Below are 27,840 nucleotides of genomic sequence, written 5' to 3' on the forward strand. Positions count from 1 at the left end.
TCTGAGAAAACTGAATTCATATCAAGCATCTTTTCTAACCACAGTGCTATGAGACTAGAAATGAACTACAAGAAAACTACTGCAAAAAACTCCCAGACACATGGAGGCTACACAATATGCTACTAAACAACCAATGGGTCACTGTGAAACCAAAGAGGAAATAAAAACTTCCTGGAGTCAAATGAAAAGGAAAACACAGTGATCCAAAAATCTGAGACACAGCAAAAGCAATTCTAAGAGGGAGGTTTATAGAGACACTAGCTTGTCTCAGGAAACAAGAAAAATCTCAAACAACCTAACCTTATAGCCAAGGGAATGAGTAAAAGAAGAACAAATAAAACTCAAAATTAGTAGAAGGAAAGAAAGCATAAGGAGAACAGAAGAGAAATAAATGAAATAGGTATGAAAGAACAATAGAAAAAAACCAATGAAACTAAGAGCTGAATCTTTGAAAAGATAAACAAAATTGATAAAACTTTAGGCAGACTCATCAAGGCAAAGGAGAGAGGGCCCACAACAGTACAATCAGAACTGAAAGAGGAGAAGTTACAACTGACACCACAGAAATACAAAAGATCATAAGAGACTACTGTGAACAACTGTATGCCAATAAAATGTACAACCTAGAAGACATGGACAAATTCTTAAAAATGTTCAATCTCCCAAGACTGAACCAGGAAGAAATAGAAAATAGGAACAGAACAATTTCCAGTAATGCAATTGAATCAGTAATTTTAAAACTCCCAGCAAACAAAAGTCCAGGACCAGACGGCTTCACAGGTGAATTCTGCCAAACACTTAAGAGAAGAGTTAGCATCTATCCTGCTCAAACGATTCCACAAAATTGGAGAGGAAGGAACCCTTCTGAACTTATTCTGTGAGAACAGCATCACCCTGGTATGAAAACCAGACAAAGAGATCACAAAAAAGGAAAATTACAGGCCAATACCACTGATGGACATAGATGCAAAAGTCCTCAACAAAGTATTAGCAAACCAATTCCAACAAGGCATTAAAAGGATCATACACCATGATTAAGTGGAATTTATCCCAGGGATGCAAGAATTTTTCAATATCCACAAAAAAATCAGTGTGTTACACCTACAGATGGCCAACAGCCACATAAAAAAACAGATGATCATCTCATTAGATGCAGAAAAAGCTTTTGACAAAATACAACCTCCATTTATGAGTAAAACTCTCCAGAAAGGGGGCATAGAGGAAACATACCTCAACATAATAGAGCTCATATAGCACAAACCCACAGCTAACATCATACTTAATGGTGAAAAGCTGAAAGCACTTCCTCTAAGATCAGGAACAAGACAAGCATGTCCTTGCTCACGACTTTTATTCCACATAGTATTAGAAGTCCTTGCTGCAGCAATCAGGCAAGAAAAAGAAATCAAATGAATCCAAATTGGATAGGAAGAAGTAAAATAGTCACTGTTTGCAGATGACATGATACTATGTATAGAAAACCCTAAAGACACCTCCAAAAACTAGGAGAGCTCATCAATGTATTTCATAAACTTTCTGGACGCAAAATTAATATACAGAAATCAGTTGCATTTCTATAGACTAACAGAAGGAAAAATTAAGAAAACTATCTCATTTTACCATTACATCAAAAAGAATACTCCCTAGGAATAAATCTAACTGAGGAGGTAAAAGACCTGTACACAAAAAGATGGAAACATACACTGTTTCCATAGATTGGAGGAATTACTATTGTTAAAATGACCATACTACCCAAGGCAATCTACAGATTCAATGTAATCCCTATCAAAATACCAATGGGGCTTCCCTGGTGGTGCAGTGGTTGAGAATCTGCCTGCCGATGCAGGGGACACGGGTTCGAGCCCTGGTCTGGGAAGATCCCACATGCCACGGAGCAACTGGGCCCGTGAGCCACAATTACTGAGCCTGCGCGTCTGGAGCCTGTGCTCCGCAACAAGAGAGGCCACGATGGTGAGAGGCCCGCGCACCGCAATGAAGAGTGGTCCCCACTTGCCGCAAGTAGAGAAAGCCCTCGCACAGAAACGAAGACTCAACACAGTCATAAATAAATAAATAAATAAATAAAAGAACGTGAATTTCTAAAAAAAAAAAAAAAAAAAAAATACCAATGGCATTTTTCACAAAACTAGAACAAATAATTCTAAAGTTTGTATGGAAACACAAAAGACCGCGAATAGCCAAAGCAGTGTTGAGAAAGAAGAACAGAGAAAGGCATCACACTCCCTTACTGTAGACTATACCACAAATCTGCAGTAATCAAAATAGTATGATACAGGAACAAAAACAGACACATAGAGCACTGGAAGAGAATAAAGAGCCCAGAAATAAACTCATGCACTTATGGTCAATTAATCTACAACAAAAGAGGCAAGAATATACAATGGAGAAAAAAACAGTCTTTTCAATAAGTGGCGCTGGGAAAACAGGACAGCTACATGTAAGAGACTGAAATTAGAACATTTTCTCACACCATATAGAAAAATAAACTCACAATGGATTAAAGACTTCATGTAAGGCAAGAGAGCATAATACTCCTAGAAGAAAATAAAGGCAGAACACTCTTTGTCATAAATCATAACAATGTTTTTTTGTTTTGTTTTGGTTTGGTTTTTTTTATCTGTCTCCTCAGGCAAAGAAAACAAAAGAAAAAAATAAACAAATGGTCCCTAGTTAAACTTAAAAGCTTTTGCCCACCAAAGGAAACCATAAACAAATGTAAAGTGAACCTACTGAATGGGAGAAAATAGTTGCAAATTATATGACTGATAGGGTTAACATCCAGAATATATAAATAGCTCATACAACTCAATATCAAAAAACAACCCAATTAAAAAATGGGCAAAAGAACTGAATAGACACTTTTTCCCAAGAAGACCTACAGATGGCCAACAGGCACATGAAAAGATACTCAACATCACTGATTGTCAGAGAAGTGCAAATCAAAACCACAATGAGATGTCACCTCACACCTATCAGAATGTCTATCATCAAAAAGGCCACAAATAACAAATGTTGGCAAGGATGTGGTTAAAAGGGAACCCTTGTACACCTGTTGGAGGGAATGTAAGTTGATGTAACCACTGTGGAAAACAGTATGGCGGTTCCTCAAAAAATTAAAAATAGAACTAACATATGATGCAGCAATTATACTCCTGGGTATATATTTGAAAAAAATGAAAATACTAATTGGAAACATACATGCACCCCAGTGTTCATAGCAGCGTTATTTACAATAACCAAGGTATGGAAGCTACCATAAAAAGTAATGAAATTTTGCCATTTGCAACAGGATGGATAAACTTGGAGGCTCTGTTATGCTAAGTGAAATAAGTCACAGGGAGAAAGACAAATACTGTATGATACCATTTATATGTGGTATCTAAAAAATAAAGGAAACTAGGAATATAACAAAAATGTAACAGACTCACAGATATAGAGAATAAAATAGTGGTTACCATTGGGAAAAGGGAATGGGGAGGGGCACAATAGAGGTAGGGATTCAGAGGTACCCACCATTATGTATAAAGTAAATAAGCTACAAGGATATATTGCACAACACAGGAAATATAGCCAATATTTTATAACAACTATAAATGAAGTGTAACCTTTAAAAATCGTGAGTCACTGTGATGTACATCTGTACCTTATATAATATTGTACATCAACTACACTTCAATAATTTTTTTTTTTAAATGTAAACATGTTTCATCAGTAAAATCCTGTGTAACCCCTTGTGATATTATTGTAGTCTGTCTTATTTCTCCTTGTGTAATCAACCACAAAATAAATTATTTTACATTAAATATCCAATTGTTGTTTAAAGAAATTAAGGAAAGGAAAAACATATTTCATATTTATTTTTTCCAAACTCTGCATTTCTTCTCCTTCTCACAGGTTGGTTTTTCTGATATTTCTGTTTAACCTGTATTAATTCATTTGAATTCAGTTTTTGTTTGTCTGAAAGTATCTTTATTTTATCTCTGTTTTTAAATATTCTATTTGGAAACAGAGGAATAAGAATAATACAAAGAACAGCTATATTCTCTCTACTCAGATTTATTAATACTGTTGCCCTTTATCACTTGTGCTGTCTCCATGTGAAAGTAAGCTGTAAATTGCATTTGTAGCTTTTTTTCAGTGTGCATTTACCTAGAATAAGATCATATATATCCACAATCAAGTTATGCATCTAAGTAAAAGTAACATCATTGAAATACTTTTTATCAAGTTTACAATCAAGTTTACTTGATGGCATTGTGGTTGGACGATGTGAGCTAAGTGATACTGTGTTTTATATTCCAATGTTTTATGGCCTAATATGAGTCAATTTATATAAAACTTACAGGTATACTTTAAAAATATCCTCTCATTTTTTATATAAGCTTGTATATATGCATATTATATCAAAGCTTGCTCGAGTTTTTAAAATCTTTAATATTTTTTCTGTAAATCTGCTGCTTGCTGTAAATTTGTCAGCTTGAGCTATTAACTATTATGAGAACTATGTAAAAATCCCTCACTATGATTGTAATTTTCTATATCTAAATCTGTTAAATTATATATGTGTGTGTGTGTGTGTGTGTATATATATATATATATATATATATATATATATATATACTTGCTGTACCATTAATTATAAGTAAGTTTAGAAATACGTGTGCACACAAAATTAGAAATGTTTCAGTGAAAATGTTATGATTTTTTTCCCTTGAATGAAGACATGTTCTTGAAATTGTTCACTACGTAGTACTCAGAACTCTGTGGTTGGAGTGTACATGTTTTTCTCCAGGATATATAGTCATGTTGTCTTATGGGAATGAAGACAAAAGATGGCAGCACACCTGAGCAGGCAAAAAAGACTTAGGAGTTTAGTTAGAGATTTGAGTCTTGGTTCTTACCCTTATTAGTTATGCAGTCTTGGAACCTTAACTTTTGATCCTAAATAACTACATGTGTAAAGAAGAAGATACTCATCATCATCACATTGTAATATTATTAATATGTAATGTCCCTAGGCTTAAATCTAGAACTTACTAAGCATGTGATAAGTCTTAATTCTGCTTTTGTCCTTTCACTTGAGCACTGCATTATTTTAACATTTTTATACCCATTGAAATGTGGTAGTTTAGTCATTTTTATTAGTGATTAAAAAACAAAATTTGTCTTTTAGTATGAGTATATGGGCTCTGAAGTGGCACTTGCATCTGAGAAAGTTGTCCATATCTTTAGTCTCATCAACACTGTGAGTATTTGTGTTTCATATTTAAATAAGAAACATTCATATTAATACAGTAGCATTGTTTGAATAAATAGCATATGCACTTTTATAAACTGTATAGTCCTACCAACTAGTTTCTTCCCCCAATGGATTTCATCTCTAAAAAATAGTAAATCGAATATATTAGCATTACATAGAGAGATATAGTGTTATATTTATGATGACCTAAAACCATATATCATGTATCTTCTGTTTTCAGATGTATTCTCAGCTTAACGTGTCTGTTACGTTAACTTCTCTGGAGCTCTGGTCAGATCAAAATAAGATTTCAACTAATGGGGATGCTAATGAAGTTCTACAAAGATTTGTGTCATGGAGAGAAAAATTTTTATTTCAAAGGTCCCATGATATGGCATACTTATTAATGTAAGTGATTTATTTTCATTGGTATAAAGTTTATCAAATTACTTGTAAGTTAACTATCAAAATTATATACAATATTTATTGTTTATGATGACAAGACATCTCAAGAAAAGATTATGTGGGTACTGTGTTGGCAAAATGCAAGCTATAAAAATCTGATACAGTGTAAGACGCGAAAGCATGGTAGGCCATTATCCTCAGAGTGGGCTGCTTACCTATGGAAATTTAAAGAACTGATAATATGGAAAGCCTCGGGTAAACATAGGGCCTCTATGGTTTTAAAGATTTTCTCAGAGGTTGATAATTGAAACCAGCATTTTAACATTAAATAAAGCATACATTAGTTAACAGAATGCAATCATTGCATGTAAAGCTGGTTACACTGGAAAACATAAGTATGGTAATGTGGTGACCTAATGGTATTTCTATCCTGACCTAAGGTGTAGCTGTTTAACTGCTTGCACTGTGACTGTCACGAGTCTTTATATAGATTTTTATTTTACTAGTTTGATTGTTTTAGATGGAAAAAACAGAAACATGATTCTGAAGAGCTTAAGCAATATGGAATACATTTATAAATCTCTGGGTGTCTCTGTGGAATTTAAGGTCAGGTTTGGGGATGGAGGAGCAGCATTAATTAAGGACTGAAATGTGTGAGGACACTTAATACATCCCATCTCTCTTTTTCCTCGTGACTGTGCTGCATATTGTCTTTCTCATCCTCCAATCCAACACTTTTCATGCAGTCTAAGGTTTCACAAGCTGCAAGTCATGGCAGTAATCTACCCTGACTTTTATGTCTTTGCATAAAAGTCTATCCAGTGTTGACAACAGTGGTGATTAATTTCTGGAAGGATTAGGCACTGCTGGATTTTAAGCTGTGTATCATATGATGCTCAAGTTGCCTTTAGAACTTAGTTTTGTAGGCACCGTGGGAGATTACCCAAATACAAAATGATTGAAAGCATTAGACATGATACATAATATTCATGTCTCAAAGGAAGCAGCAGCTTTATTGAGGAATCCAATTCTTAAAAGATCATTAACTTTTTAATAATTTAAAGTGCGTTTATCCACAAGAAAAATTTTATTATTTAGTTATAGGGACCATCCTAATTATGTAGGAGCAACATATCATGGAATGGCATGCGATCCAAAGTTTGCTGCAGGAATTGCTCTGGTATGCATTTTATTCCCATCTCTTCAGTAATTATATCACAGTTTGAAATTTAATATCCACTTCAAGGAACAGAAGTACATATAGTATATCTACCATTTTATTAAATTAATATTTTTATAGTGCTTTATTTTTTACTTTAATCCTCAAATGTTATCATTTTTAAACGTTTTTTTATTGTGGTAAAATACATATCACATAAAATTGACCATCTTAACAATTATAAGTGCACTGTGCAGTAGTGTTCAGTCTATTTACATTGTTGTGAAACAGATGTTTAGAACTTTCACCTTGCTTAAATGAAAGTCTGTACCCTTTGACCAACGAGGCCCCATTTTCCACACCTCTACCCCCTGGCAACCACCATTCTACTACCTGCTTCTGTGAGTATGATACTTTTAGATCCCACATATAGGGTGGATCATACAATATTTGTCTTTCTGTGTCTGGCTTATTTCTTTTAGAATAATACATCCAGGTTCATCCATATTTTTGAAATGGTGTGATTTCATTCTATGTATGGCTGAATAATATTTCATGCTATTTATATACATATATATTTATATGAATTATATATAAAAATCCTATCGTAGTATACATTTATCCATATATAGAAACATTCTCTTTATGCATTCATATGTCAATGACAACTTAGTCTGGTTCCATATCTTGGCTATTGTGAATAATGCTGCACTTTACATGGGAGATGGGAGTGCAGATATCCCTCTGAGATGCGGAGTTCAGTTACTTTGTACATTTACCCAGAAGTGGGTTCGCTGGATCCTATGGTATTTCTATTTTAATATTATGAGGAATCATTATACTGATGTCCATAGTGGTTGAACCATTTTATAATCCCACCAGCATTTCACAGAATATATTTTATTCATTACATCCTCACTAACAGTTGTTATTTTTGTTGTTGTTAGCTATCGTAATGGGTATGAGGTGATATCACAGTGTTTTTTACTGTATTTTTATGATCACTAGTGATACTGAGCATCTTTTCATATGCTTTTTGGTGTTTTGTATATCATCTCTGGAGAAATATTTTTTCAAGACCTTAGCCCATTTTTTAATTGGGTTATTTGATTTTCTTGTTGTTGAGCTATAGGAGTTCCTTTTTTTTTTGTAACTTTGCATTGCCTTCATCCAGTTCCCCCTCCTCTCAACCCCCGCTCCCAGTACCCACGAATCTAGTCTCTTTTGTATGAGTTTATTTGTTTGTTTTGAATTATAATTGACCTACAACACTATGTTAGTTTCTTTAACACAACGTAGTAATTCGATATTTCTATACACTTCAAAATGATCACCACAATAACACTAGAAATGACATGTCACCAAAGATATTACATAGTTATTGACTGTATTCCCCAAACTACATTTTATACCTGTGACTCATTTATTTTGCAGTTGGAAATTGTATCTCTTAATCTATTTCACTTTTTTCTTTCCTTCCCCAAACCCCTCCACTCTGGCTGCCACCTGTTTGTCCTCTGTATCTGTAACTCTGTTTCAGCAATTTTTTTAATAATAATTCTTTTCTTAAAAAATATTTACTTATTTGGTTGCACTGGGTCTCAGTTGCGGCAGGTGGGCTCCTTAGTTGTGGCCCCCAGGGTCCTTAGTTGCAGCTTGCCAGCTCCTTAGTTGTGGCACACAGTCTCCTTAGTTGCGGCATTCGAACTCTTAGTTGCAGCATGCATGTGGGATCTAGTTCCCTGACCAGAGATTGAACTGGGCCCCCTGCATTGGGAGCCCAGTGTCTTATCCATTGTGCCACCAGGGACGTAACTGTTTCTGCTTTGTTATGCTTTTTCATTTGTTTTTAGATTCCACATATAAGTAAAATTGTACAGTATTTGTGTTTCTCTGTCTGACATGTTATACTTACTATTATATGCTCTAGGTCCATCCATGTTGTCTCAAATGGCAAGGTGTCCTTTATTATGGCTGTGTAGTATTCCACTGTGTGTGTGTGTGTGTGTGTGTGTGTGTGTGTGTGTGTGTATACATATATTTATTCTTTATCCCTTCTTTTATTGATGGACACTTAGGTTGCTTCCATACCTTGACTATCATAAATAATGCTGCAGTGAACATAAGGGTGCATATATTTTTTCCTTTAGTGCTTTTGTTTTCTTATGGTGAATACAAGGAGTGGAATTGTTGAATCATATGGTAATTTTATTTTTAATTTTTTGAGGAATCTCTGTACTGTTTTCCATAGTGGCAGCATGAACTGACATTCCCACAAAGAATGCACAAGAGTTCCCTTTTCTCCACATCCTCAACAATAGTTGTGGGTTGTTGTTATTTCATAATGGCAGTTCTCTCACGTGTGAGATGATATCTCATTCTGTTTTTGATTTGCATTTCCCTGATGATTAGTGATGTTTAGGAATGTTTTCATGTGCCTGTTGGCCATATGTATGTCTTCTTTAGAAAAATGTCTATTCGGATCCTCTGCTCATATTATAATTGGGTTGTTGGTTTTTCAGTGTTGAGTTGTGTGTGTTCTTTGTGTAATTTTAATATTAACCCCTTATCAGATATATCATTTGCAATTATCTTCTCCCATTCAGTAGGTGTCCTGTTAGTTTGGTTAACAGTTTTCTTTACTCTGCAGAAGCTTTTTAAGGGTGATGTAGTCCAATTTGTTTATTTTTCCCTTTTGTTTTTCTTGTCAAAGGAGACAAATACAAAAAGTTACTAAGATGTCAAAGAGCTTATTGCCTGTGTGTTCTTCCAGAAGTTTTATGTTTTCAGGTCTTACATTCAAGTCTTTAAACCGTTTTGAATTTATTTTTGTGCAGGATGTGAGAGAGTAGTCCAGTTTGATTCGTTTGCATGTAGCTGTCCAGTTTTCCCAACATTATTTCTTGAAGAGGCTATCTTTTCCCTATTATATATTCTTGCCTCCTTTACCAGAGATTAATTGCCCATGTAATTGTGGGTTCATTTCTGGGCTCTCTATTCTATTCTATGCCAGTGAACTATGGGTCTGTTTTTGTCTCAGTACCATACTGTTTTGATTACTTTAGCTTTGTAGTAAAGTTTAAAATCAGGCAGTGTGGTACCTCCAACTTTCTTCTTTCTCAAGATTGTTTTGGCTATTCAGGCTCTTGTGTTTCCATAATCATTTTGGAATTGTTTACTCTGGTTCTGTAAAAAATGCCATTGGTATTTTGATAGGAATTGCAGTGAATCTGTACTGTCTTGTGCTATATGGTTATTTTAACAATATTCATTCTTCAAATCTTTAAATACAATATATCATTTCATCTATTTGAGCTGTATTCAATTTCTTTCATCAGTGTCATGGTTTTCCAAGGATAGGTCTTTTTTCTCCTTAGCTAAATTTATTTGTAGATATTTTAATCTTTGTGATGTGATTGTAAATGGGTTTTTTTCTTAATTTCTCTTTCAGGTAGTTTGTTGTTAGTTTACAGAAATGCAACATAGTTCTGTAAATTAATTTTTATCTGGCAACTTAAACATATTCATTGGTGAGCTCTAGTAATTTTGGGGGTCTGTCTTCAGGATTCTCTCTATATAGTATCATGTCACCTGCAAACAGTGTGACCATTTTACTTCTTCCCTTCAAATTTGGATTTTTAAATTTCTTTTTCTTGTCTGATTGCTGTGGCAAGGACTTTCAATACTATGTTGAGTAAACGTAGTGAGAGTGGGCATCCTTATCCTGTTCCTGATCATAAAGGAAATACTTCCAGCTTTTCACAACTGAGCTGTGGGCATGTCATATATGGCCTTTATTATGTTGAGGTATGGTCCCTCTATACCCACTTTGTGGTGAGTTTTTATCATAAATGGATGTTGAATTTTGTCAAAGGCTTTTTCTGCCTCTGTTGAGAGGATTGTATCATTTTTCTTTTTGAAATTTTTAAAGTGGTATATCACATGGATTGATGTGTGGATACTGAACCATCCTTTCACCCCTGGGATAAATCCTACTTGACCATGGTGTATGATTTTTTTAATGCATTGTTGAATTCAGTTTGCTAATCTTTGATAATACAGGAGTTCTTATACTTTGAATATTAACTCCTTATCAGGTGAATGATTGGCAAAGATTTTCTTCCCTTCTGTAGATTGCTTTTACATTCCGTTGATTGTGCCTTTTGAAGAACAAAGGTTTAAGTTTGGCTTAGTCCTGTTTGTCTATTTCTGCCCCTGGTCAGTGATTTTTGCATCATATCCATGAAATCTTCGTCAAACCCAATATTGTGAAGTTTTTCCCCATGTTTTCCCCCAGGAGTTTCACAGTTTGCCGTCTTACATTTAGATCTTTATACCATTTTGAGTTAATTTTTGTATATGGTGTAATATAAGGGTCCTACTCTTTCTTTTGTATGTGGATACTTAATTTTCCCATCACCATTTCTTGAAGAGACAGTCTTTTCTCCATTGAGTATTCTTGTTGAGGAAACTGTCCTTTTTCCCATTTTGTGGTCTTGGCACCCTTGTCATAGGTCATTTGACCATATACATGACGTTTTATTTATAGGCTCTCTATTGTATTCAATGTATATATCTTTATGCCAATACCACACTCTTATGATTACTAGAGCTTTGTAATATATTTTAAAATCAGGAAATCTGAGTCTTCCAACTTTGTTCTTCTTTTTCAAAAAATTTATGTATATTCGTGTCCCTTGAGAGTCCATATGAATTTTGAGATTATTTGTTTCTATTCTTGCCCCCCAAATGCTATTGGGATTGTGGTAGGGATTTCATTGAATCTACAGATTGCTTTGGGTGGTAATGACATCTTAACAATGTTAAGCCTTTCAATCCATGATCGTGGAATGTCTTTCCACTTATTTGTGTCTTCTGTACTTATTTTCAGCCATGTTTTGCAGGGTCTATGCACAAGTATTTCATCTCATTAGATAGGTTCAATCCTAAGTGTTTTGCTCTTTTTACTGTTATTGTAACTGAAATCGTTTTGTTATATTTTTTCAGATTGTTCATTATTAACGTATGGAAACAGTCAATTGTGTTGATTTTGTATCCTGCAACTTTGCTGAATTCATTTATTAGTTCTCACAGTTTCTTTTATGTGGAATATTTGTGGATTTCTACATATGGGACCATATCATCTGCAAATGGAAATAATTTTATTTTTTTCCTTCCAAGATAGAAGCCTTTCATTTATTTTATTGCTTAATTGCTCTGGTTTGATCTTCCTGTACTATATTAAACAGATGTGGCAAGAGTGAGTACCCTACCTTCCCCATAATATTAGAAGAAAAACATTCAGGATTTCACCATTGAGTGTAATGTTAGTTGTGTTCTTTTCTCCATGCTCTGTGTTATGTGGAGGTTGTTTTCTTTTTTTTAATTAATTAATTAATTAATTAATTTTTGGCTGTGTTGGGTCTTCGTTGCTGCACGCAGGCTTCTCTAGTTGCAGCGAGCAGGGGTTACTCTTCATTATGGTTTGCGGGTTTCTCATTGCAGTGGCTTCTCTTATTGCAGAGTACTGGCTCTAGGGGCATGGGCTTCAGCAGTTGTGGCACACAGGCTCAGTAGTTGTGGCTCATGGGCTCCAGAGTGCAGGCTCAGTAGTTGTGGCAAATGGACTTATTTGCTCTGCGGCATGTGGGATCTTCCCGGACCAGGGCTCGAACCCATGTCCCCTGCATTGGCAAGTGGATTCTTAACCACTGTGCCACCAGGGAAGTCCCGAGGTTGTTTTCTTACATTCCTAGTTTGTTGAGGATTTTTAATCATAAAAAGGGTATTGACTTGTAGTGTATGCTTTTTTGTTTTTTATTTTAGTCATGTGAGCCTTGTCTCTTATTTTCTCAGTTAATCTAGCTAAGAGTTTGCCAATTATGCTGATATTTTCAAAGAATCAACTTTTTGTTACATTAATCTTTTTTCTTTTCTCTAATTCTATTTATCCCTGCTTTGAACTTTATTATTTCTTTCTTTCTGTCTGAGTTTCTATCTTTCTGAGTTCAGTTTGTTCCTATTTTTCTAGTTCTCTGATGTGTAAACTCATGTTTTTTCATTTGAGATATTTCTTTTTTTTTAATGTATTTGTTTACTGCCATAAACTTCCCTCTTAACAGAGCTTTTACTGGATCCCATAAGTTTGGATATATTGTATTTTCATTTTCTTTTTTCTCAGCATATTTTGTAACTTTGCTTTGTGATTTCTTCTTTGGAATCATTGGTGTTTAATAGTGTGTTGTTGGAGTCCCACAAATTTGCAGATTTTCAAGTTCTCCTTTTCTTACTAATTTGTAGTTTCATTCCATCAGCATCAGAAAAATATACTTTGTATAAATTCAATATTTTAAAGTTGACAGACTTGTTCTGTAGCCTAACAAGTGGTCTACCTTAGAGACATTTCTGTGTGCACTTGAGAAGAACATGAGTTCTGGTGTTGTTGGATGGGATGTTCCACATGTCAGTTAAGACCAGTCAATCTATCCTGTTGTCAAGTCCTTTATTTACATAATATCTTTTGTCAGATTGTTCTGTCCACTATTCAAAGTGAAGTATTAAAGTCTATTATGTTGCTGTCCATTTAGCCTTTCAGTTTGGTCAAGAGGTGCTTCGTATATTTAGTGCTGTAATGTTTGGTGCATAAATGTTAAATGATGTATCTTCTTGGTGAAGTGACCCTTTTATCATTATGAAATGTTCTTCCTGGTCTCTTTTAACAGTCTTGAATTTAAAGTATATTTTGTTTGATATTAGTATAGCCATGTCCAGCCCTCTTTTGGTTACTATTTGCTTTTTCATCCATAACCTTTCAACCTGTGTGAGTCTTCAGATCTAAAGTGACATAGTTGAATCCTGTTTTTTAATCTATTTAGCCTATACATGTCTTTTAATTGAGGAGTTTAATTCATTTACATTTAAATTAATTACTAATAGGAAGAACTTACTTTTGCCATTTTGTTAATTTTTTTCTTTATATCCTGTAACTTTTTGTCCCTTTCATCTTCTCTTTCTGCCTTACTTTGTGTTACATTGATTTTTTTTAAATTGTGAAATGCATTGGTTCCCTTGTCTTTTCCTTTTGTGTATATTGTAGATATTTTGGTTATGGTTAATTATGCAATTACTAAGAATATCTCAATTTTATAATTTTAAACTGAAAACCTGATAACAACTTCACTTCAGTTACATACATATACTCTATTCCTTTACAGTTCTATCCTTCTCTTTATGTTATTGCATAGATATTAGTTTGGAGGGGGTTCTGCCGTTTAAATTCTATACAGGAGTTAAAAGTGAATATATCCACCAAAATTATGATGATATAGGTTAGTATATTTATCCATGTATTGACCTTCATTAGAGGATTTTATAATTTTCTTACGACTGTATGTTGCTATCGAGTGTCCTTCCTTTTAACCTTGAAGACCACCCTTTCTCATTTCTTGTAGATCAGGTCAATTGGTAATAAACCCCCACAGCTTTCCTGGAAAAGTCTTAGTGTCTTTATTATTTTTTGAAGGACAGTTTTACTGGATACAGTATTCTTGGTTGACAAATTCTTTCTTTCAGCACTTTGAATGTATTTTTCCCAATACCTCTGGGCTGTAATGTTTCAGCTAAGAAATCCGATAATAACCTTGAGACCTCCCTGATAACTGACAATTCATCTTCTCTTGTTGATTTCAAGATTTATCCCTTTGTCTTTGACTTATAGTGGTTTTATTACAATACTTTTCTCTGTAGGTCTCTTTGGATTTTCCTAGTTAGGGTTCATTGAGCTTCTTGAATCTGCATGTCCTCAGATTTCTAAAGTTTGTGACAGTGATTTCCTCAAATACGCCCTCTGTCCCTTTCTTTTCTCTCTTCTTTTTCTGAGACACCCATAATACATGTATTGCTCTATTTATTAGAGTCCATAAGCTCGTCTCTTTTTCTACATTTTGTTTTTGTTTTTGATTTTTGCTCCCGTGAAAAAGTGATTTCAAATGACCTGTCTTCATTTCTGATTTTTTTTCTGCCTGATCAATTCTACTTTTGAAGACCTCCAGTAAATGTTTGTATATTGATTTTACTTTACCACAGAATTTCTTTTTATAATATTTTATATCTCCCTATTGATATTTATATCTGGAATTTTTTCAGATATCTAGGGCTGGATTATCATGTAAAAATCAATTAATTTAATTGACCCTATCCATAAGCTAAAATGGAAAATATTTGATTATATCAATAGATGCAGAAAACACATTTGACAATTCCAACACAGTTTATGATTAAACTAACCAAAGTGGCAATAGAAGCAACTTCCTCAACTTCAGAAAGACTGTCTACAAAAACAATACAGCTTACATCAAACTTAATGTTTAGAAATGAAATGCTTCCTACTAAGATTCGGAACAAGGCAAGAATGTAACCTACCATTCTTATTCAGCTTTGTACTCGCATGCAAAACTAATGATACCAAATATTGTGAGGAATTGGAGCAACAGGTAGTCTCATTCATGTTGATGGGAATACAAAACTGTACAGCCACTGTGATAGACAATTTGGCAATTTATTATAAACTTCAACATTGCCTTACCATATGATCCAGCAGTTGTCCTCTATACCATTTACAAAAATTAGTTGGAAACTTACATCCACAGGATCCTCAGACATGATTATGTATAGCGACTTTATTTATAATTGCCAAAAATTGAAATCACACAAGATGTCTGTTAATCGGTGAATGGATAAAGAAACTGGAGTTAATCCATAAAAGGGAATATTATTCAGTATTTTAAAAATTAGCCATCATGCAATTAAAAGACGTGGAGGAATTTTAAAAGCAAAGTGGTTAGTGAAAGAAGCCAATTTTAAAAGTCCACACACTGTGTTATTCCAACTCTATGACATTCTGGAAAAGGCAAAACTATGGAGATAGTTAAAAACATCATTGATTACCAACCAGGGCTTTGTGTGTTGCTTATATCACTACTTCTGAAGTTTTAGTTTTTTAATACAAGTATTCTGCCTTTAGAAAAACAATGTTTGATTTTCTCTCCTAAAACTATTTTTGACATCAAAACTGATTGTCAGTTAAACCCTTAAGAATCTGTGTATTTTTCAAAGTGTTAACATTAAAAGTGATATAGTTACTGAAACAATGATTAATCTTCTCAAAATATTTTTTTAAGTTTATTAGAATTAAATCAATAATGTGTCATGAAAACATATGATATGATTAATCTTATTTTGTTATTTGTCAATGCCATTTGCATTGAAAATACTATTACTCAAAAAGAATAACAAAATTTAACTTTTTAAAATGTTCTTAAGAAAATCTTAAGATCTTTGGTATACTAGTTTATTAAATTAGTATTTGAATTTAGGTAATATGGCCACAATTACATGAAAAGACCAAGGGTTGAAAAAATAACTTAAGCAACCATTCTGTTTTTCATTTCTATTTAGTATCCAAAGATGATAACCTTAGAGGCATTTTCAGTTGTTTTGGCACAGTTGCTTGGAATTAACCTGGGATTAACATATAATAATGACATCTACAATTGTTACTGTCCAGGAACTACATGCTTAATGAATCCTGAAGCAATGTAAGATGTTATTTTTATCAAATCTTTGTCTTCTTTTGGGAGATGTTTCTTGCATTTCTTGATGAATAATTTCTCTCAATATAACTTGAATAAGAATATTTTTATTAAATACATACAAGTTATTTTGAAGCTTATTAAAGGGAATGAGTATTGGATATTGTAGAAAATGTGCTTCATAGTTCTATATTCAGTGCTATAGTATCGAGTCATTGATGATGACTTTGTGTGGAGTACTAGAATCTTGAGGTGAAATTCATTCATTCTATCAAAAAAATTTTAAAGCATGTACTGTGTCACAAGTATTGTGTTTGTCTTATAAATGATTAGCGAGATAGAAAAAAGCTATATACCTTATATTAGTCCATCAGGGCAGAAACTTAAAAAGTTGAAATAAGAATAAACAAGATTTAAACAGCTTATGATAAGTGCCAGGAGGGAAATAAATAAGGAATACATGGGGAGGAGAAACTTTCTGATAAAGTGGTCTAGGAAGTTTTCTATGAGGCAAAACTTATGTTAGGACCTGAAGGAGAAGAAATAAATCTGGTCATGTGAAGAATTTGCTGAAAACTTTTCAGGGAAAGCAAGTGAAGTGATACTTGGATAGCAAAAAATTTTAAGAGCTCAGAAAACTGGAAAAAGGGGCTTGGGGGGACAGATAAAACAAACAAACAAAAGAAATGGCTGAAACTATAAGGAAGAATGTTACAGGCATAGACATTTAAAAAAAAAAAAAAAGAAAGTAAAATACAAAGAGGCTAAGGAACCATGAGTCAGAGGAAGTCCAGGAGGTAATAGGAAATATAGGAAAGAGCCTGAGTAAGCAATCATGATGTGGAAATTGGGATTTTATGATAAATGTAAAAAAACACATTTTAATTGATTTATGCAGTATGGATAATATAATATATTTTGTAACATAATTGTTAAATATATTAGAAAGAACAACAATATAGTAATATTGTTACTGAATTAAGTCCTATGGACCCTAGGCTCTCTGCCTGGGCAAGGGAGAGTTCTTTTTTTGTTTTATTCAAGCAGCGGAGTAATGAAACCGAAGCTGAGATCCATCGACACAGCACAAGCTTTCCTCAGTGGGCAAGGAATGGAGAAGCAGGAACTAAGTTCACAGATCAACTTCTCACCCATGTGGTGAGAGGGATTTACTTTTAGAGAGTAAGGACAAAGGTAGGAAGAGAGAGGCTAATTATGGGGAGGCATATGCATTAGTCTACCAGGACAGAGGCAGGGCTATTTTGAGGGAGTGGGGTGCCCCCTTTTATTAATCCTTTTTGTTCCTTAATGTCCATTTATGGGCACTGGTAGGTGTGTCATTTAATAAACTAATATAGTAAAATCAGTGTATAATGAGACTCAGGGTCTGTTGGAGATCAGATTCCTCACCATCTTGGTCCCAGCTGGTTCCATCTGTTTGTTTGTTTGTTTGTAGCTTCCTTTCTTATCTCTGGACCCTTTACCTTAAAGATTTATGTTAACTCCTGCTAAATGTGCACGTTGGCAGGTTTTGAGCAGAGACCTGGAGCACTTTGGCAACAGTATTTGGTAAATAATGATTCTCATAATAATCTATAGCAGTTTCATAAGACTGAGAGGAAGAGAGATGTCAAGAATTATTTATAGGGGTTCTGGTTCCTATAACCTACAGGGCTTATAGGAGTTAGGAAGAACCTGAACTTCTGTCCTCCCTCAGACAAGCCAACTCTATGGCTACACATGAAACAATTTCCTCAGAAAAAAAAAAAAAAGCTTGCTTAAGACGCCTACACAGAGGGCAAACGAGAAGAAACCCACATCGAAGAGGGTAGGAAAGGCTAAGAACCAATCTCACCATAATTCCTACCCCAGCAAGGTGACCCACAATCGGGAGGGAACTCAACCCTAGAGAGTCTCTCTGAGGGGTGAAGGATTTGAACGCTTATTTGATACCCTAACTGGTAAGACCTGCAACTGAGAGACGAACCTCCAAACATCTAGCTGTGAAAGACGATTGGACTTGCACATATGAGCCAAATAAGGCTATAGTGAACCGAGAAAGAGATCTTAAAACCCTTGAACTCACTTGCCACCTCTGTGGTCTATTGAGAGGCACCCAGTCTTTATGGCAATGAGGCTTATTTCCTCATATTAACGTGTTGGCTGGAAGGTCAGGCATCTAATTGAACACACATCTAGAAGCCTGCTAAGGTACTCTCTGGGGATGGCGGCTGGTGGATGCCATCTTTGTGCTCTCCCTCTACTTCGCTACAGCTTGCTGGATTCTCCTGGAAAGGAGCTTGTACCGTCCTCTGGCACCCCAGTTTTTGCGGTTGCCACCTCTAGATCACTGGGCTCTGGCAGCCAGCTGGGTTTAAGCTCACAAGTCCCACAAAACTGTAAACAATGGAACAAGATTTCTTAAACTGCTACGACCCCCAGGATGCAGCAAGAGGCCACAGTCCTAAGAACCCAGTCTCTCTGTGAAAGAGGCCTATTAGCTTATCTTCATAGCTGTGGCCTGAGGGGCAGGCTTCTAATGAAACCCATGTCTAAAGGCGTACTGTAATCTTTTTCAGAGGCCTTGGAGGATGGGAACCATCTTCAAGGCCTCCATCTGCCATGTTCCAGAGAACCAGTGTCTCCAGGAGGGGAGATACAGGCTTCTACTGCTTTAGTTTCTTTGGCTGCTGCCCAGGAGATGACCCTTGATGGCCTGGCTCTGGTGCCCAGAGGGACTTGCGTTCCTGGGTCCCCTGGGGCTGTAACAGTAACGATTGGAGCTGTAGTTCATGGCCAGCTATCACCCCAGGGCACTGTACCAGACTGAAACACAGCCCAGATTTTCTGTGAAAGTGGCCCATTTACTTGTCCAGGAGCTTTTGCCTGAGGAGCATGCTTCCTGTTTGGCTCACATCTTGGGGCCAATGGTGATTCTCTCAAGCAGAGGCCAGTGGGCATAACTGTTCACCCTTCCCCTTCCTTGCTCCAGCTCCTCGGCGTCTCTCAGAAAGGACCTTACAACCTTGTCTGGCACCCTGAATGTTGTTGCTGCTGCCAGGGAACACGTGTAGACCACCTGGCTCGGGTGGCCAGCAGGACTTACGCTTGTGGGTACCACAGGATGGTAACCCACGGAGAAGGTGTTTCAGCTGGTTGCCACCTGCATGGCACAGCAAACAGACCCTAGAACCAGAATTGCAGTCTTTCTGTGAAAGAAGTCTTTTAGCTTACCTTCATAACTGCTGCATGAGAGTCAGGTTTCTAGTTAAACACAAATCCAACAACTGACTGTGATCCTTTCCAGAGACCGCAGAGGGCGAGTGCTATCACTGAGCTCTCTATCTGCTGTACCCTAGATTGCCAGTATCTTCCATAGAGGAGCTTCTACAGGTGCCTGGTGCACTATTTTTTGTGGCTGCTGCCTTGGAGACACCTGTTGATCATGTAGCCCTAGTGGCAGGGGAGCTTGTGTTCCTGGGTTTCATGGAGCTATAACAAACAGGCAGTTCTTGATAGCAAAAGACCCTGAATAGCCATAGCAATCTTGAGAAAGAAGAACAAAGTTGGAGACATCATATACCTGATTCCAGGGCTAAGACAGACAAAAGCAAACAAGCCTGGAACATTTGTGTCCGAGTATAAGGAGGTGTCCAAAGAATTATGGAGATTTGTCACTGGGACACAAAGCAATTTGAAAGGGGCTCCCCATAGGCAAATCTGGGACAATTTGAAAGTCATTTGTAATGTTCGTAATGGATTATAACCCACTGAGTGTAATAGGAAGATATGATTCCATATTCATGTAAATACAGGAATGAATTGAAAATGTGATTAGAAATGAGATTTTACATAAAACTTCTCTCCAAATAATTATCAAGTGATAAGGAAGGAAAGAAATGTTAGAGTGAAGACTGGCAGACACACCTTAATCAACTGATCAAAGTGACTTTTACCAAAAATATAACAAGTTGAAATCATGTGCTGTCTGTTAGGCTGCAATGGAGCCGACAGAGTCAGCAACGCTGCTGTGATGAGGTTGGCAAGAGGCATAACCTCAGTCTAACTATGGGGAAACATTTCATAAACCCAAACTGAGCGACATTTTTTACCAAATAATCAGCCTGTAATTATAAAACTTTTCAATGTCATGAAATTCAATGAAAAATGTAATCAACTAAGCTAAGGAGACGTGAGAACTAAATGCAATGGTTGATTTTGAACTGGATCCTTTTGCTCTAAAGTGCCAATACTGTGATGAAGGGGAAATTTGAATGTGATGTGAGGATTAGATTTTAGCACCGTATCATTATTTCCTGATATTGAAGGTGTGATTTCAGAGCATTCATTTCTATGTAAGAGTTATACATTAAAATATTTAGAGTAATCAGGATCTCCCGTTGGCAACTTACTCAACCGTTTCAGGAAACAAAATTTGGTTTTCGTACTTTTGTATCATTTCTCTAATCTCATAGAGATTGTTACAAATTTAAACAAAAGCCCATTAAACAGTGCACTTAGAAAGATAGAAATATCAAAATAAAAAGAATCTCGGGTTTATACATTCTATATACTCAGTGTTGAGATATTTTAATTAATTAATTTTGTTACCAAATTACAAATAATTCTGACTTTTAATTAACACAGTCCACCATTGTTTATTCCTTCATTTTTCCATATTATTCCTAGTATGTTTCATTTTCTTAATAATAGTTAGTGCTTCTTATAATAATTATTATAATTATGATGGTGTTGTCAATAATAATGAAAATAATAAATAGTAAGACATACTTAAACAGAGCTTCTTGTGTGCCAAGCACTGTTTTGTTTAATATATTCTAAATCATGTAACCTTAACATCCTCTACTTATTAGATGTCTGTTATATTGAATTATAATAGAAACGAACTTATTCTTGAATTACTAATTGTATTAAAAATAAAGCACTCTCCCGTTTTGGCTATTCTCTAAGTGAAGTAGTACAGAATTCATAGTACGTTATTGAAGGAGTATTACTTTGATACTGATTTTATTCCTTTTAACTGAGGAATATAATTTAATTTTAGACGTTCCCGTGGTGTAAAGTTTTTTAGCAGTTGCAGCATGGATGAATTCAAACATACAGCTTCACAGCCTGAATTTGAATGTCTTCAGAATCGAACAGTTTCAGAAGTGGTTCCACAAGGAAGAGTTTCAGTTTGTGGCAATGGAGTTTTGGAACCGCCAGAGCAATGTGATTGTGGTGGACCAGAGGTTGGTGAGAAACATTAATAGCTTATCTAAAGATTTGTTTCTGTGTTCATCATGTAGTCTTATAAATATAGTTGTGATATAAGTGGGAGGACTTTTTTTTTTAATGTTGCACCATTTTATCAAATAGCTAAGATGGGGAGATATAAGGCATGTGATAACTGGCTTATCCTGAATTTGAAACATTTGAAGAATTTAAGTTTCGGGTAAGTGCAGTGTGGTTAAAGAAGTAGATTTTCCTTGTTGTGTAAACATTACCCACCTTTCTGTATCATAAACATCAGTTCCAACAGTAGTATAATTACCACCTAAATCATCCCTACATTCCTCCAAAGTGACTGAATTGGATCACTGAGTTATTAAATGTATGCTGTTGTTCACCTCCAATTCATCTCCTAATTTCAGTTCTTGCATGTATAGAGCCTCATTTATTTTAGCTTGGTTTCACAGAATTGGATTAATCACAATCTTTGGTTTGTTGTTATATTTAGCTTTTTGCTATTTGTCTTTTTGTTTTTCATTTGTGCTTGGTAAGATAGCTAATCATTGCATTTTGTTGTTGCCTTCATATACTCATGTGTGGTGATGTATTTTTATGTTTCATATTTGCTTGCTGAGATGTAAACTCTAATTGTTAGGAGCTAAAATCTGTATAGTCTGATTGCATTATAATTTTTAAGTGAATGACTCAAATCTTCTGTATATTTTTACTAATTTTGTTTGTCTGAACTCTTCAGCACTTGAGAAATAATATTGATATCTCCAACTATATAGTTGGATTTGCCTAATTCTCATTATCATTTACTCAATTCATATTTTATATATTTTGTATCTCTTTTATATGGTGTAAATTTATTTACAATTGTTGTACCTTCCTAGAAATTTAATACTTTACCTTCAAATACTGAATCTCTTTATTTCTAATGTTGATTTCTGTTTTAATGTCTATTTGGTCTGGTATATATCTGTATATCTGTATACATATTTTATGTCTATATCTTTGCACACACTAGCTTCCTTAAATTGGTATTTCCCTGATATTTCTCTATTCTCATTTAGGTTTTCTTTACTATTAAGTTCAGTATTTACCTTAGGTTGTAATTTATTATTCAATCTGTCTTTGATTTATAAGATTATCTCAAATATTATTGTGACTAATATTTTTACATATTTTTAAATTAACTAAAGTCCATAGTTTATTCAGATTTCCTTTGTTTTTACCTAATGGCCTTTTTCTGTCCCAGGATCTTTTCCAGGATACCTCATTACATTTAATTGTCTTATGCTCCTCTAGATTGCATATTTTTATAGTTTTAGTTGTCTCAAAATTTTTATATTTTCTATATTCAATTTGCCACATTTGTTCTTAATTGAATTTTTGTTGAATCTGTTTATTTTGTTTTCCTTTCTTCCAGTATTTCTTTTAGTGATTTAGTCTATATGTACTGTTTATTTTCCTTTAGTGATTATCTTTGTATTTTTACCATAGATGTTTAAGGTTTAACCCTATCTGGGCCACCTTCTTCCCAGATCGCAGTGTTTACAACCCAATTAACCTTCTTGTAAAACACTCTTGTAAAATATTTCATTTCTTTACATTAGAAAGTACTATGAAGAATTTATTCAGAAAATAGTTGCTTTATTTTACCTTCCATTCCTTTTTATCAGTGTTTTTGTATGTCAAAGTTTCCTTCAGAAATAATCTCCCATTTAACTATAATTTTCTTTAAAATATATTTTAGTACAGTTCTCTCTATAGTAAACTCTGCCCACTTTTGTTTAGCAGTAAATATTTATACCATTCCATTATTTCACTGTGATATATAATATATATGAAATATATACAGGAAATATGGATGAAGAGTGTAATACATAGATACTTAACAAGCACCTGAATACTTTGCACTAAGGTCAAAACAATCCTTACCTCTGCCAAAGAATTTCTTTGTGTGTCCACTCTCAATATGCCTCCTTTTTCCAATCATCATTTAGAATTTAAAGGTATCATTTCAGTACTTTCTTGTCATCATAGTTTTAGTTTTACCTCCTATTTTCCCATCTTTATACAATATAGTTTGATTAACTGTGTTCTACTATTATATAATTGGCAATCATATGATTTATGTCATTTTGTAACTTGGTCTTTCACCCAGTATTGTACTTGGAACATCCATCAACTTTTGAATGTAGCTATATTCCAGTTGTTTTCATTGCTTTTAGTATTGAGTTTATGAAAATTTCAGTTTATTTATGCATTATTTGTGAAATGAAAACTTAAGTTTATTTCAGTTTATGACTGTTAAGACTCATTTATTTATGAATTTTCTTGCACATGTTTCCTGCTGCACATGTGCCTGCGTTTCACTAGGGTGTATGTGTACCAATAAGTGAATGTGCTGTGTCATGAGGTATACATGTATATATAACTTTGAATTGAGGATATCTTACTTACTTTGGGTTTTCCTATGGTTGAATGGTCTTTTCATGTCTCTTACACATTTGTCTGTCATTTCACCCGCATTTACTTGTATGAATTATCAGGAATTTATCACCAATATGCTGGAAGGCTAGGATGTATGCTGATTCTTCAGTAAACTAAGTTTTTTCAGCATGAGACAAGTCTTATAGAGAGGACCCTCAGTGACCTAGTAGTTTAGGTAAAGGAGCAGGTGGGCTATTTCTGTTTCTTATGGGTGTACAGCTTCCTGTTTGTGGACTTTACCAGTGTCAGAGGCCAATCTGTTTATAGTGGAACTTTCCCGGGAAAAGTTCTTCACAGAACCATGGGATAAAGTTCATTAGTTCCAAATTCCAGGAGCCAGTGAATATCAGGAAATTGAGGGCCATTGGATGAAATCAGCTGTGTAAGTGATCAGAGATGCCTGCGGTTGCAGGGGGTCCTAATCAGATACAGTGCCCAGTGGCCGGGGTTTTTTTCCCTTTTATCCTGGACTGCTTTCAATGATTCTTGTGGCTGAGCTCCACCTACCCCCATTGAAATGTAACTGCTTGTTTTGTAAGTCAGTATAGATGCATTATTTGGATTGTAGAGTCTGTCTTTAGTCATATATGCTTAAATAGCATGGGATGCAAATTTTCTCAGTTGCAGACTGTTATAAAAGTGTTATGATTTTGACAGAATATCTATACATTCAATAATATTTCACATTGGTATAATAATATTTCAGATTTGGTATAATCCTGAGATGACATATTATTGTGGGGAGGAGAGTAAAGCTGTGCTCTAAGTCTTGCCTAATGAAGTTGAAATGAACTTCATCAGCTTCCCAGAATGGAAGTTTTTACTGATAGTGAAAAGTACTAGCAGTATCCAGTGCTATATGCTAAAGGCCAGTAGTGGCAAAAATTATTTTAATTATTGTTGATTTGTTAATCACTCTGGGAACAATGGTTTCCACTTCTGTTTAAACTTCAGTACTATAATGTAAGGCTCTAATTACCTGTGACTTCCTCTAGCCAGACAGTACTTTTTTTTTCTCGTTTGCAACATTTTACAACCTTGAAATGCTTTAGGAGTATAGGCAGTTCTTAGTTTATCACCAACATACATCACATCTGAGAACTGAGAACAAATTTATCCAATGATAAAGACTAACAAAAGAGCAAAAATATATAAAAGGCGTAAAACAAACTAATGGCCGTGTTAGTTCATTGTTTAATAAGCTCAGACATGCACATTTGCAGAACATTTAACTGGCTATAAAGTTACTTGTAGCTGCTTGTGCATGATGTGGATCATAGAACGTCCATGGCCTGCCCCAGCTAATTGCACAGTACTGAGTATCCTTGGCTTTCAAGGTGGCACCATTGTCTGACTGGATGTGTAAACATCATCCATTTAGGAGTACTTGATTAGTATGATTCATGTCTGCTGTGCAGAGGAATTGCTGTGTCATATCTGGAAAGGTGTCTATTGCACCTTCATCTGATTCATCAAACTTTCAACACCCTTTGACATAGGGACTATATCGTACTGAGATTTCATTGTCCTGGAACAGCCACAAACATTTATATGTGTCAAACAATACCCTCAAGAGGAGATTAGGGGCCAATGTGCTGTATTTGTGAGGACTGGCCATGTCCATTGCCCTGGGCTGTGTGCCCTGGATTTCCATTTCTCACTTGACTGTAACTGGTAGAAAAGACACATTTGCCTGTCTTCCTTGGTCCCAAGTGCTGGAAACACTAGGTCTTGTTTTGGAACCCAGTCTTGGATTATAAGTGGATTGCAAGTGTCTCAGAACACATAGATGTGTTATAAATTGTTTTCAGTATCTCAACTTGCAAGCTGATTTTGATCTTTTGGGTCTAGTGAGATACTGAAGAAAGATTTTACTGTAATTTCCACTACCACACACCAAGTGCCTTCGGTCTGTAACTGTGCATCATATCTGGAACAGCCATTGCTATTGGAGCCACTGCCATGTTTAGCTTATATAAGGCACCTTTTACTGGCCAGGCAGGGCTATTATAAGATGACAGATTTTCCTGAGTATCCCTGCATATGCTGTCTCCTTGATCAAGACAGTGATCTTCTGACCGGCTCCCTTTCCCCTTCCTATTCCTTTCTCCCCCTCTCCTTCCCACTGTATCTTGTGCCGCTTCACAGTAACGATCTAGATAGGCCAGGATAGCTATGTGGCTTCCAATCATATACTCATCCTTACTTCCACTGTCTTAATCGTAGCATTTCCACATAGAGAACATCCCTTAAAATCAAGAGAACTGTTACATTTATGTAGAATATCTATCCCCATCATCTATTCAGCATAAATCTATTATTTATGACTGCTTGGGTATGTGTTAACCCTAAAGAACCCAGGAGAAATGTATATGATTTGAGAGCATTTCCAAATCTAGTAAGAATATTCTTTCAACCTCACCCCTGGGGACTTCCTGGTACTATAACGGCCTGTGCTCAGGATAGATGGAAGGCTTGACAGCTTGGTTACCACCACTTCTCCAACCCATCTTGACCAGTATATATGGCTTTCCTTTCATGTGGATGAAACCCTTTATTCTTGTCCTGTTTATTGTTGAAGGAGGTAAGATCTGTGTACAGAGTGGGTACCAAACATTTCGGGTGAATGCCAATCAAATGGTATCATGTCAGACAGGATAGTCTGCCAATAGTAAATACATGCTGTTCAGGAATAATTCCTGCTCACAGCCCAAACCTTAAAGTACCATGGCTATTCTGTAGCCCAGTAATGAGAGAGAACTTCTCCGAAGGGCAGACAAACAAATTTCCTCATTAGATTCTCTCTGGCCTAATATCCATGTCTACATGAACATATGACTCAGACTTGAACCATTGATTTTTCTGTCCCTTGGCCTGCAGGAAATTACATTTAGCTTTTGCCAAGGTGTCCATTCTGGGTAGTTTATTACCCAGTTCCTAAATATTTTTTCAGAGATTATTCCTGCGATACAAGAATAGGTTCAGTTGTCTCTGATAGCCTGGTTGCACTGTTTGGATGAACTGATTAATCTGATTTAGGTCACTATTTCATCATCTGGGCACTCTCAAGTCTTCATTTAAAATCCAAGATGGAGTCACAGTGGACCTAAGGGAAGAGGTAGCTTGCCCCACTGGATTTCAAGGGTATGTATTGGAAAATGAGAATTCATCTTGGATAGGCCACTGTTTTATTATAGCTGTAAAGACTGTTAAAAGAAACAAAACAAACAAAAAAACCGAAAACGACACCAGGCCCAAAATGGAGTCCCTTATGCTAAACCTCACATCAGCAAACTGAGAGATTTACCTTAACTACACTTTTGGCTCTTCCAGAAATGGAATCTTAAACCAGTCAATCAGGAATCATCTGGCCAGCACTAGTTAGGTAATCTGCCTGATAGATCCCTGCCATCCCCTAAAGGGAAGTAACTTTGCAATAATCGGCCCACCTTTTTGCCAGTATAACTTCCTTGTTCCCACTCCCTTCTGCCTATAAAAGTCTTCCATATTTTAAACAGCTCTTCGGAGTTTCTTTCTTTTTTTTTTTTTTTTTTTTACTTTTTTTTTTCTTTTCTGGCCACGCCATGTGACATGCAGGATCTTAGTCCCCTAACCAGGGATCAAACCCGTGTCCCCTGCAGTGGAAGCGTGGAGTCTTAACCACTGGACCACCAGGGAAGTCCCGTGGAGCTTCT

At 35.4% G+C, this 27,840-nt stretch overlaps 1 protein-coding gene across 1 annotated transcript in view; it reads left to right on the forward strand.

Annotated features, from left to right (window-relative positions):
- Positions 1 to 27,840, forward strand: part of LOC118887816 (A disintegrin and metallopeptidase domain 3-like) — a 100,346-nt gene that overhangs the window by 43,852 nt on the left and 28,654 nt on the right. Inside the window, exons 8-12 of the mRNA XM_036838635.1 lie at positions 5,195 to 5,266; positions 5,502 to 5,668; positions 6,764 to 6,845; positions 16,281 to 16,420; positions 21,480 to 21,666. Coding sequence (XP_036694530.1) covers positions 5,195 to 5,266; positions 5,502 to 5,668; positions 6,764 to 6,845; positions 16,281 to 16,420; positions 21,480 to 21,666 — 648 coding nt within the window. The remainder of the gene's footprint in view (positions 1 to 5,194; positions 5,267 to 5,501; positions 5,669 to 6,763; positions 6,846 to 16,280; positions 16,421 to 21,479; positions 21,667 to 27,840) is intronic.

This window comes from Balaenoptera musculus, chromosome 21 (assembly GCF_009873245.2).
Source record: "Balaenoptera musculus isolate JJ_BM4_2016_0621 chromosome 21, mBalMus1.pri.v3, whole genome shotgun sequence".
NCBI lineage: Eukaryota > Metazoa > Chordata > Mammalia > Artiodactyla > Balaenopteridae > Balaenoptera > Balaenoptera musculus.